This window comes from Strix aluco, chromosome 1, assembly GCF_031877795.1.
Source record: "Strix aluco isolate bStrAlu1 chromosome 1, bStrAlu1.hap1, whole genome shotgun sequence".
NCBI classification, from domain to species: domain Eukaryota; kingdom Metazoa; phylum Chordata; class Aves; order Strigiformes; family Strigidae; genus Strix; species Strix aluco.
Genome location: NC_133931.1, coordinates 43,513,968 through 43,526,987, shown reverse-complemented (window position 1 = coordinate 43,526,987; position 13,020 = coordinate 43,513,968). Strand labels below are relative to the sequence as shown.

The 13,020-nt window shown below is 40.9% G+C and overlaps 1 protein-coding gene across 1 annotated transcript in view; it reads left to right on the top strand.

The window, feature by feature from the left end:
* The first annotated feature begins 1,188 nt into the window (after positions 1-1,188).
* Positions 1,189-13,020, top strand: part of RGS20 (regulator of G protein signaling 20) — a 41,363-nt gene continuing 29,531 nt past the window's right edge. The window contains exon 1 of the mRNA XM_074819196.1: positions 1,189-1,488. Coding sequence (XP_074675297.1) covers positions 1,366-1,488 — 123 coding nt within the window. The 5' untranslated portion in view covers positions 1,189-1,365. The remainder of the gene's footprint in view (positions 1,489-13,020) is intronic.

Genomic DNA, 13,020 nt, shown 5'->3' with positions numbered 1-13,020 from the left:
GTTCCTTGTTTTTATTCTCAGCACTTACTGGTTTTCTCTGAAAAAAGACAGAGATGTGACCAAAGCACCTCTTCTCACAAGAGATGCTATGGGGGCTGGTGGTATTATATCTGCCTTGTATCTACAGTGCTGAATTGTCAAAATTTTTGACTCTTGGCAGAAAAAAATATTGGTTTAGGCATACTTTTCAACTTGGAAAAAGATGTTGTCAACTTTCAAAATAGATAGAATATCCCATCAGACACTTTTAAAATGGAAGCTCTCTTGGCTCCTCATTTATAGTAACTTCTCATTTGGAAGTTTCAGCTAACTAATAAAAATACTAACTTAAAATATAAAAATATTAAAACTGGAAGTATTTTGAAGTGATGAATAAATTAACAGATTGATTCTTTTCAGTGCACACTAACATATGTATGAGTTTGACTTTCTGCTGTCTCCAGGATATGTTTTAAAAGGCTCCCAAATGCTTTCCCACAGAAGGAATATTATTATTCACTTAGCTCTTATTACAACAGCAATGCTAATGACCAGAACTATAAGCAATGTTTACATCATTTGAATGACAATTTCACAATAATTTAATATTCCTCCTAATTTTTCTGTGTCTCTCCCATCTGTATTTCAAAAAGCACAAAAAATAAATGCCAACTGGATGTTGACAAACAGAAGGCAAAAGCCTGGCAGCCCTCTATAAAGCTAAGAGAAATAGTCTATTAATAACCTACCTGGAGCCTTAGTCTTTATATTTAGTTTGTCTCTATCTGCAGACGTGGCTGCTGCTCGTGTGGTGTTTTCATTAGGGCTGGAAGGATTACCAGTAGACCATCTGTTCAGTCACAGAGAAAAAATGTGATTGACAGGTGCCACTGACCTAAGACAGACATCTCCATTTGGTGCAGCCTGCAGAGTATAACTATGTGCTGAGTTGCTTCTTCCTCCAAGGTGTAAATCAAATACATTCACTCTGAGGTGATAAAATGTGTTTCATGATTGTTACAGCGTGTTTCTCTGACATGTATTCAACTGCCATATGCTCGTTTTCCTCCTTTTCAACTTACGAAAACCTACGAAGTCATAAATCTAATCTCTAAGCTGGCACGATGCTGAGGGGATGAGGCACCACAGATATCTGAGGGCAGATAATCCTGTTTGTCTCCAGAACTGTGGAGGCTGCAGGAAGAACTGGCAAGCTGCAAGAGGCCCTGACTTTTGCCCATCGGTGTAAGGATGAGCCATCTCTATGTTGTTGTTATTCAGCCCAATGTCTGGGATTTGGTTTTGTTTCATCGTTAAATAAAAGTGGTGCTTTTCCAAGAAAGGTCATCGTAAAATTGGATTCGGGAATAGCTTTTTTATTTCTCGATGTGGAGGCAAGTTTTGCTCTACTTCAGGACTCACAGATACCATGCAGACAACTGTCAAGCAGAGGAGACCCTCCAAAGTGAAGATGAAGAGGATATTAAAGCAGCAGAGTGGATTTTTGAGGTAAGACAAAATCCAGGGTTATCCAAATGTCCTGAAGGAGTGGGAAAATGGTATCTGGAAAGAAGCAGCAATAAAGTGTTAATGTCATATATGACAGACATAGACTATTTGTCACTAAGACCTCAGTATTCCTGTAGTTTTCCTTTATTCCTCAGCCTCATCCTCTGCCCTCTGTTCCTCGGCATGTTGCAACCACAGTGACAAAGGAGGTGGTGATCCGCCTTCCTGTTAAGTGTCTGCTTTCAAACAGCATACTAAACACATCCATCTAACTCATAAAAATGATTCATACTTTGTGGAGCTAATCTGTGGTTAAAAGGGTGAGGGAAAATATGTTGCTTCATCATGTTTAGACACTGAAGAGGTCTGCATTTTTTACTGGTGCTACCTCAGGCGATTTTTATTGGTAGTTAACAAAAGATATCCCAAAGATGTCAAACACAGCATAATACTAAAATCTGTTAGGGTGTTACAGTAAATGCTCTTTAGTGAACCTGTAGAGCTGAACCATTTTCCTTAATTAAAAACAACAGTCATGTATCCTTTAGATTCTGTCAAAAGCCTGAAGGCTGCCTGAGGGGTGAACCAATGTTATTTATGGTGAGCAGCACACTCCTGTGCAGCTCAACAGAGCAAGACAAACAGGTGCAAGAAACCATATCTTGTTAAAACTTTGGTGCAGAAGTGGTGCACCCTGGTGCATGGTAGGGAAGAGAATGTAATAGCAAAGTCACACACTCTTGGAACCGCAAAATTTGTGTTTTTTTCAGACTTAGCACCAGAGTGGAGAGGGACTAAGGCAGCTAGTTGAGGTTGTTGGCAGGGTTGGTGAAAGGCAAGACATGGGAAGAAGCCATTCCACATCTGTCCTACAGATGTTCAAGTTTTAAAGCAAGACTTGGCTTCTCCAGCCCATCTCCTTAGCCAACACACATCCATTTCCAGGAGGCCATTTCACTTGAATTACAGGAATACACTTTTCAGAAATCCTAAATTACTTTCACTGCTTTTGCTGAGAGGAAATACTCAGCCTGCTTTACTACTATCAGGAAACTCTTTCTGATAATGAACCAAGTACACTCCTTTCAGAATTTCATGTCATTCTGTCTCATTATCTGTCCATTTGGCACAAGAGCCTGGGGACTTCTTGACTCTCTTGAAGGCAGAGGGGGTTTTGTGACAGGCACAGTGGTTCCTGAATTTAATCCTTGATAGTCATAGCTTCTGAAACCCATATACTGAGTTCTTCACAGCTCATGTCCCCAGTCATTTCTCATTTAGCCATCCTTTTATTCATCCCAGGTGAACAGTTGTTTGCAGCTTGGTGATCGCTTTTGTGGCTCTCACCTGAAACTAGTTTGTTGTCAACTCTCTGAGAACATGGTGCACAGGACTGAGTCAGGGACTTCACAGAGGACAGCTGATTATTTCTCTGCTCTGCAAAGGGATTTATCTCCCTACAGAAGGACCTAAATGTCACTGCAAGGTTTGGGACCACTTATTCTTCACAGTTCCTTAACACCGGTGCTGCCAACTTCCCTTCTTCCGCTGGCTATCTGTCCCATTTACTTTGTTCTGTGCTTATGTTTCTAAATGCTGCAGCTCTGCTGGTGTGGCTCTCATATCTGGTAGCAGGGACAGCCTGGGAGATGCTCTGTAACCACTTCATGAGCTCAGCTGAGGTGAAATTGCTGTCATGTAGAAACTCTTGTATGAGGCTACATGCTCTGGGGGAACATGTCTTCAGAACTTCATAAACCATATCAGCAAATGATTCTTTCCATATGTAACGTAAGCAATGTTACTCGTAGTTAATGAGTCTACAAGGACTGTGTTAGTAATAGGAGGTTAGAAAACTTACCCATCTAGAAATGGGTACAGCCCTTAGGCTGAGGCATTAGAATAAACTGCAAGCTTTACTTCACACAGGAAAGAAATAACTTTCTTTTTTACTGATAGGGAACCAAGGCACAGAGGGTTTACATGATTCCCTAGTACTTAGGAGATCAACTTGAAGTTTGTAAGGTTCAAGACCAGCTTGTCACTTACACTCCCAGAATAGACAAGATCACATTAAAACTTTCTTTATTTTTTTTTTTTTTCTGGTGGCATTGAAGCCTGCAGAAAGTTCAGATTCTTTCCAGTAAAATGTTTCTATATGTGACACTGGTCTCTATAGACATACTGTGTTCTTAGACCCATAATTTGTGTAACTGACAGGGTCTTTGATCAGACTGATTCCCCAGTTCTCATTAATTCCCATGTTCCCTTCCACCTTAGGTGAGCTTTTGATGCTTTTCGATGCTTCTGAATGTGAGCAGTGACTGCTTCTGAGAGCAAGCTGACATCTAACTGAACATGACAAATAGTAAAAAAAAATGAAATATTAAATAAATTGGGATTTCAAAAAAAACCACAACCCCAAATCTTTTAACAGAACACTTGAATTAAGTTTATTTATTCTTGAACATGCTTTCAAAGAAACACTGAATTACAAGAGAAATGTTTTCGAAAAGTGGTAGGCAGTTTAAAGGCCTTTTAAATTCTCTTCATGATATTTAAATTAACTTAGTGAGTTGTTTATTTCTAATCTCCATTTGCATTGCTTAAAAAGCCTTTCCCTCTGACATGTTTGCATCTTGATTTATAAAAGTGTTAAAAAGCAAAAGTGAATAAACTGCTTTTTACCAGTCTCAGCACCAAGATGCAAGGGCTTACTTAACCCAGAGTTAACACAGACATTCTTGTGTGCTCCCAATCACCTTTTTGCAAGTTAACAAAATAAACACACCAGAAACATCACACTGCACAGGGAGATAGTGAGAAGTTGCAAATATATCACAGTTTTTTCCTAATGATAAAATTTGGCCAAAGTCCTCTTACGCAGAACTCACTGCCATCACTTCCTCAGTAGAGGATGAGAACATTCTCCTCAGAGCAGCCACATTTCAGTTCATGTCCAGGTTACATCTGCACAGGACCTACTTCACTTCTATAACATAATTATGATTTCTAAGTATATAGGCTCCAGATTTGGTTGGGTTTACATGAATAATATGCCTACAGACAATAGGTGACTGGGCAAGCGCAGATAGGACAGCAGTGTCAGGGCTCTGAGGGCACTAGTAAGTGTTAATGGGCCCTCACCAGCCTCACCTGGGGCCTCCACCCTCACCCATGGATCCAGCAGCAATATTTAAGCTCAGCCCCGAGGGCCTCTTCCCTACCTGCTTGACTTGTGCTGAAGGAGTGCTGGTCTCCATCTGAGTGACAGCCATGCCCCATTTGGTGATGGAGCCACCTGACTGAAACCTTAACCCCCACCCTGGGCTGACTTCCTGGCTTGATCTTGGCTATCCCTTGTTAGTGAGGGGTTGCCTGATGATTGTGGGACCTGATCTGAGGAGTTGACTTCCACCTTGCTGTGATACTGCCTTATGATCTGGACCTTACTTGGGTCATCTTCACCTCTGCTCTCAAGGCATGGAGCACAGAGATGAAGAAAAGCATTGTGCTAAGTGAGGTGTGTGCCAAGGAAAGGCAGAGAGCAAGTATTAAGCCTCCTTAAACGTCAACCTGTAGGCTGAGGCCCAATGATGCCCCGGTTATACCAGTATTGTCTTTCTGCTTGCCAGTCCTACCCATTTGAGTGCTGTGTGGGAGACCAGGCAGAAATTGAAATAGCCACAAGCATGCTGTCCGGAGGAGCAGCCTAGGAGAAGTATGGCATCCTTTATCCTTCATCTACCTAATCCCTGCTCTGCAGAAATCCTTTGGGTTTGGAGATGTCAAATGTTATTCCATGACCTGCATGTAATGTGAAAGTCACTCATGACCATGCATAGCTCATCTAAATTATTTGGTGACTGCTATGAATTATGATTTCTTTGATAAAATAGAGATCCATTCACAAACAACTGCAGAAGGATCAAAAATCATAAAAGATATTATTTGCAAAGGACAACATGACAACTAAATGAATTGCACTGCTTTGCAAAGTATTCTAGTGTCTTTAGGTGATGAATGCTGTCAGTCATTAATTACTGTTAACAGTCCCTCTGAAGTCAGATATTGTCTTTATCTTTTATAAGAGTAGGAAAAGTCTTGATATTAGTAAATATACTCACCCTCTTCAGTCAGTATAATCTCTCCCTAAGTACATTTTCATATCAAGAGTGTTTATTTGGTGAAGTATGTTTTTCATACTTAGTCATGGTAGCATTTGTGTGTCTTAAAGCTTGTGATTGTGTCACAGGGTGTTAGGAACAAACCAAGCAGTAACTTATACCAAGAACACATTCTTTTTCTTCTTTTGAACAGGTGCTGTGCTTAATTAAATAGGCTGAAACCTATTTTAAAAGTCACATTTCATCTAATTCTTATGTTTGAGATGGGCAGGTGATGCAAACTGTATGGCTGTGGGTTGAATCACTTGGCAGCTAACATTCTTCATCTTTGTCAAAATAGTTATTCTTACACAGCAGATGTAAAATTTGAGACACGTTTGATGCTGTTTTTTTCAGGAGCAACGTTTCAAAGGGAGACAGAATTCTGGGAGAGAAATAGGAGTATTACAGAGTATTTAGGATCACCAAATTATAAACATCTAGTCTTATTGACAACTTTGATAATATAGTATACTTTTAGGTAGGGAAAAAAGTGTGTATTTTGCTGAATAAGTATAGATTAAGATAATGAGGTAAAATCATATGTGGTTGGTTTTAAAGATAAGCAAAATCATTTCTAGAACAAGCTGGAGAACATTATCTCTCTGTGGTCTTCTGTGCTGGTTGATTTTGCTTTCTTGACATGTATCCTTTATAACAAGGGTTTATCTTGTCCCTGAAGTGTTTTTACTAGTTAAAAAAGGGCTACTTCTGCATATTTTTACACACTGTATCAATTCTGAAGTATTGATCCTTTTGAGACGTGCAGTGTCCAGCAACATATTGGTGCATGTCTCATCAGCAGACCTATTAGGAGGATTAAGGCCTGTCAACCCCCAGCACTGCAAGAGGGGTCAGGCAGAAACTCAAAGTGGTTTCTCTTGTTTGCAAGAGAATTCCTCCAAGGAAAAACTTGTTTTATTAATTGCTGCTTTCAGAGGTCACAAAGTACTTTTGGGGCACAGGAGGCAGTATTTCAGGGTTACTCCATACCCAGGTCTTTAGCACTTATAAGGGTTGGGTCATCCATGCTGTGAAAAAGACTGTACTAGTCATTTGGGGGGTTAGAGTCCTCCCTTTCATCTGGTCATCTGAACTGGGAGATCTGTTAATTATAGTACTTGTAACTGTGGTAAAGACATTTCATCTTTGAACGATTTATGTTCATCAGGGTATGAATCTGCTGGTCAGGTAAAGCTCCTACAGTTTTCTGTATTGGGTGAGGGAAGTTAAACGAACCAATAAGGTGAAAGTAAAAATTACAGGACTGGAATCCAAAATAAGCATTAATAACCATTAAGTAATTACTCTCATAGCTAAAAACAGCACAATCCACAACAGGTTGTGGTCACTCCAGTGACCAGCATCACTGCGTGCTGCATTTACGTGGGTTGGTGTCCCCTAGAGCCCATGTGTCTGAGCTGGGGACTAGGTATCTGCATATGTATGAGCATATCTGAGTACATAGGGATAGGATTCAACAAGCCACCATTCTGGAGAGGTGGCCATCAGCAGAAACACCAAATGACATTAGAGATAGGCCTCTCTTTTCATTTGGGAATCATGGACCCAGACATGCTCCTGAAGTTAGGCCTCCATGTCCTGACACAGAATAGAGGAGTGCTTTCTCATTTGACAGCCCAGCATTTACTGCTGTTGCCCAGATTATGAGAAGTCCAGGTTCAAAACCTTCCCCTGAGGTGACTTGAAACCACACACACTAGAAGAATAAGCTAACTACTTACTGCAGCACGTCTGTGAGAAGAATAGTAGGGGTCCCTTCCTTCCCTTGTGTTGAAATCATTTTTTGCTGTATAATAATTTAATATTCCTTGTATAGAGGGGATATTTACTGTGTTTAAGGCACTTACCATGCAAGGGGCTGAGATTCAGTGAGAAATACTTCCATTTTCCTTTTTAATGGGTGTTCAGTGAGGCTCCGACAAAAATCCACAGGGAGGTCCCTTGCAGCTAGATTGGAAAGTCATTCTCTTTCCCCTCCATCTGGTTAGCTGAGACCAAGCGAGGGAGGGCACTTCTGAAAGCTGAGGCTGACAGACCGCCTCCAGCGGCTGGGCCACCACTCTGGGAGATCAACCCATGCACATTCAGAGTGGAAGAAGGATCTGAGCCTTTATCTCCAAATATGCTAACAGCAACATTCAGACATGTAGGTCTGGGGGTGGGAGCTGGGTGGTGTCTGGGGCTGTGGCTCCCAAATGAAGGGTGATGCACATACAGTGCCAAATCAGTCCAATAACTTCATTTGAAAGATGCAGTATATATGCTTTTTCCTGGGATTGGGAGTTTTCTCTGTCCTCGTGAGGCAGCTCCCTATGCAGTGTGTTGGCGCTTTTTGGATGGCATGTTTAGATACCAGCTCTGTCCACACAGGATGAGGGAATGGTTCTAGTGCCTAATTCAGCTCTGTGGGTCCTACTGGGAGCGGTGGAGGAGCACAATGTGCTGTGAATGAGGCCCCCCTTAGCAGGCCTAGCCCTGAAAGACATGCAGCAAGCCACTGGCTTAGCTAGAATCAGTGGATAGGACTCATTTTCACCACTTGCTTGTTACCCCTGGGCAGTCTTGCAGAGACCTTTCATGTTTGGTTTGGGGTTTTCTTCTCCCCATGTTTCCTCTGAATGTCCGTAGCATACTAGTCTGCTCCAGGCAGCTCAAACCATTAATTATAACTCCTTTAAAAAATAGTATTTTTTAATCTTTAGCATCATACATGAATATAAGAAAAGATGAATGTGGTTTATGCAGGAATTATTCTATCAGGCAGAAAAAAGTTGTTCTTTTACTGTGGGAGTGGTTGAATAGTGGGACAGGTTGCCCAGAGAGGTTCTGAAGTCTCCATCCTCAGAGATATTCAAACCCTTCTCGGCACAGTCCTAGGAAGCCTGAGAGCAGGAGGTTGGACTAGACGATCTGCGAAGGCCCCTTCCAATCTCAACTATTCTGTGAAACAAAGAGCTCTTCACAGTGTCTTTCCTTTTAAACTGTTCTGTAATTACATGGCATAATAATATTTTTTTAATTCATAAAAGATTTTTCTTTTGCATCTAGAAACACTGTTCTGAGAATAGCTAGCTGTATTGCTCAGCGTTGTCTACAAGCCAATAATAGCTGCGCAGACAGCAATCAGAGGGCATTCTATTGTAAAAGTTGTCAAAATAATAATGTACTACACATTAATAGGTGAATTACTTGCATATTAATGGTGTGCAAATTTTCTAGTGCTCAGAGATAATTTGTACTAATTTGCAATCATGTGTTTTTCCAACTTAGTGATTTACATATTTTACCTTTGAAATAGCCCTAAAACTTACTTTTTAGCATGGCGCTTTGCAATGGAAAAATGCAGAATCCTGGGCTGATGAGGATATTACTGTCAGAAAGTAAAAAATGTGAAAACCAAAAGATAAATTATTTTTACACTACTTCTGGAAATTTTTCAGCAGAACAATCCTAGACTGACCTGAATTACAGAGACTGTTTTCATTAATATAAGATGACCTTCTTTAACTGGAACAAAATGTCATGCTGGTTAATAAATAGCCCACTCAGCCTAAATCTAAATCAACTAATTTGAGGTATGGGTAACTTCAGATTTACAAATATATTAATTTAGGATATCCTTCCATGACCAAGAATCAACAGTTTAGATAAAGGATACTGGGGAAAAGCAACATTTCTCTAGAAGCACACGGAGGCCTTCTGAAAAAGATACCTGGTTTGGGTGTCTATGAGTCAGGAGGAATTGTCCTTTACTCCATATGTCTCTCACACCTAGACCAATGAAAGTAAATGATTTCCAGTAAAATACAAAACTAAAGCGAAGTACTTCTATGCATTACCACCCCCAGAGTGGTAAGATGTAATACAGTTGGTGTTGCTCTCATTTATGGTTTCTCCTGGAGGCCATCATGTGGTAGAGATCACCTGAGCACAGGGTTTCCATCATACCCTGCTTTATTTCCAGTACACCTCATGTCCAATTGAAAAGGAATTGTGATGTCGGTTTTTTCAGCTCAGATTTCTCAGGGATTTCTGAGTGCCAGAGGAGTCCCTAAGTGCCTGAATAAGTCATGCCCAGGTTGCAGGTATCAGCCAATCCACTCTAATTAGCAAATCCTTCCAGAGACCAGGAGAATGACGTTCAGCATCAAAGGCAGTTCTGGGTGGGAGCTTGAAAATGTCATCTGACCTTTGCTGCTAGGATCAACCATCCTCAAGCCCTTCCTGGCACAGGATTACCTCGCCTGCTCTTTAACCTCACTAACATAGACTCCACAGCCTAGGCAGCCTGCTCCAGTGCTTCACCATCCTACCACTAAAAACGCATATTTCACTTAAATATCCCTGCCTGCTGTTTAAATCCATTACTCCTTGCTGTATATGTAGTGAACATGAAGAGTAATTTACTCCTTCCCCTTGCCTGTTTGTATACAATGCATGCTACCCGATATGCATTTCCCATGAGTGGTGCAAAGACACAGAAGTCATGAATCACACGCTTTTTCACAGCAATTTCTTTCCACAAAAATTTTAAAGATTCTAGGGGAAAATAAATGTTTCTTTCAAGCCATTTAGAACTTAGTCCTACATTTTGCTGGCCCCTTCTGTGCAGTAACAGGACAGCTTTTTACTCCCATTTATTTGCACCTCTTTATAAACCAGCTTCATCCAGTCAAAAGAAAGATGCAAAAAGACATCAGAATATCCTGCCACAAATATCTTTGTTTCAAAGCCCAGCTCCCCGCTGCTAGGTGACAGCTAGATGCATCCTTCTGAGAGCAGGTCAAAGCCAAAGCCCCACCAAGCCAGGAAATGCAAGGGAGAGACCATCACTCTTCTCCCAGGGGCCAGACAGGGGATGAAAGCACCTTGGTTATGTACAATATAAGTAACTGTATCTTTCATCACAAGCATTAAAACTTAACACTGAGGCAGGCAGAATGTTATTTTTCATCAGCCACATGCAAAAGGTGTGCTGAAGGGTAACCCTTGGGAAATGGCAAGGATCTGTGAGCAGGTGAACTGGTGAAGCCTGGCTGGCACTGGGTCTGTGCCTACTTACTGACTGATTTTGATGTCTGAGAAGGCTTGGCCTTTCCCACAGCTTGACCTCAGTGCTGGGTGCTGATTCCAATGAAACTTTCAGGAACTTAAATGCTGAGATCTTTAACTTAACAGATCTTCAATCTACTGCCAGATGTGGCTGGAAACAGCTCAGGAGGCTAACTGTCCTCAATATTATACTTCTAGTGTTATTCTCAAAATAAAGCCAGTCTAAAATACTGTATCAACTGTTAAAGGTAAGAACAGACTGCCACAAACCAGGAGCTGCCCAGTGATGCCATCCAAATAACAGCTGATGATCTTACAAAATGCCACATCGGTTTTCCTGGTGCACTATTGCAGGTACTTAATTATGCTCACAAGAAGGGTGAAAATTATTCTCAGGAGTCTAGAGATGTCAGTTGTAGCCTGAGGAATTCATATAGAAAAAGGAGAAGGGCTCAACTTTGTTTTGTTATTTATTCAGTTCCGTTTCTGAACACAGCCCAATTTCAGGAAGTAGCTGTGATTTTTCCTGTGACATCTTGTGTGATTTACTTTAGGACTCAGTAAAGAAGAAAACACTTTTTACTGTTCTGTTGACTTCACCGTTTCCTTTGAGAGTAATCAAGTTAAGAGCAAAAACAGTGGATCAGACTTACACCAAGACAAGATAAAGTAGTTGTTCTTGAACTGCATAATGATTGGCATTTATTATGAGAGGTAGGAGGATTATAAAGTATTAATTTTCTTGCATTGTAGTGATTGATTTTGTAAAATCTGTTGTCTTCTCTTTTTATTACCAAACTGATTTGTTTAAACACAAGCATTCTTCTGGGAGGGATGTTTTTGGGGAAAGGAATCTCCTTTTAGGGATCCCTTGCCAATCCTGGAGTTTAGTATCCCAAATAAGCTTTTGCCTTTTGGTACTTGGAATTTCTGTTCAGATTTGCACAGGTGCTCAAACTGTACCAGAGAAGTGGCTGAGTTGCTCCTTTCTGTCCTTTTGTCCTGTTTTTTCATTTGCAAATTCTTGATCCATTTACTGATCCACATTACCCAGAATTCTGCATGTCAGTAAATGGAACATCTATATTTAATATGGGCTCTAAATAACAGAGTTAAAGGGTGTTTCTCAGTTTACATCCAGATCTTCTGGGTGGTTTGGCATGGAATAGTTGGATAGTTCTCAAATCAGAAGACTGATAAAGTGAGTCACAGCCTTAAATGCCAGGGACATTTCTTCAAACTAGCATTTCTTGATGTTCAGTGAAATTTTTGATTCTGAAAGATGGTTACTATTTTTATGACAGAGTAGCCTTCCTCACTGTACTGTTTATTCTGTTCATACAGACCCTGTGCAGATAAATACATGCGCTTCATTTAAGTACAAGAATAGCATCTGCTTGAGTGATTTACCTGACCAACAGTGGCATGCTCAGACTATAAAATTGTTTCAGACTCATAAAAAAGCTGTGCTCTCTCGAGCATCATACTGGGTTGTAAGCAGGCACAATTTAAACAGAAAGAAAAGCCAAACTCTACTGGTCTCTTACTGGCCTTTCCAAATAATCAAGAGAAATAAGTTAAAGGTGCTAGATCAAAGAAAGTATAGGCAATTGCAGACAGGACACTTTCAGTCCCACTTTGTCTTTTCTCTGTTCGGCCGGGAGGTAGGTTTGAAATGAACTGCAGAAAGGAGATTGGGAGGGAGGTTTCTTCTGCCCAGGAGGAGGACATGATCTTTCAAAACAGTAGTGTAATGGAGGGAAGCCGCCACAAGTGTAGTCTGTTAATGAGTTGTTTTGAACAATGATGCATAAAGATGGGGTATAAAAATAGGTTTGTCCAAATTTCTACCCATCTGGACTGCTGTTCTCCCTCTCTCAGGACACTTCTAGAACCACAGCAAAATGCAGTGTCTTTCAAATTGCAGGGAAACATGACAGACAGCCCTGGAGTGGCCAGAAGAGAAGATCCAGCCTGCAGAAAGTTGTGTCGGTCACTCTGAGCATCAGACAGGAGAAACATGGTTTCACAGGAACCCATCAAGTGCCTTCCCCAAAAGCTCAGTAGCTCTGGGCTTTTTAAAATTTTTTTTCTGCTTTTTTTCTTGAGGTCCTCTGTATCTATAACCTGTAACTCGGTATCTGTGGTGTCAAGGGAGACCTGGGAACTGATACCATTTGTAAGTCTGCTCCTAAGCCTAAAGCAAGCATGACATTTAGCCAGTAATTTGTGCTATCTGCAATCACAGTCTCTCTAATCCAGGCATGCACTCCTATATGGGTATGATCTC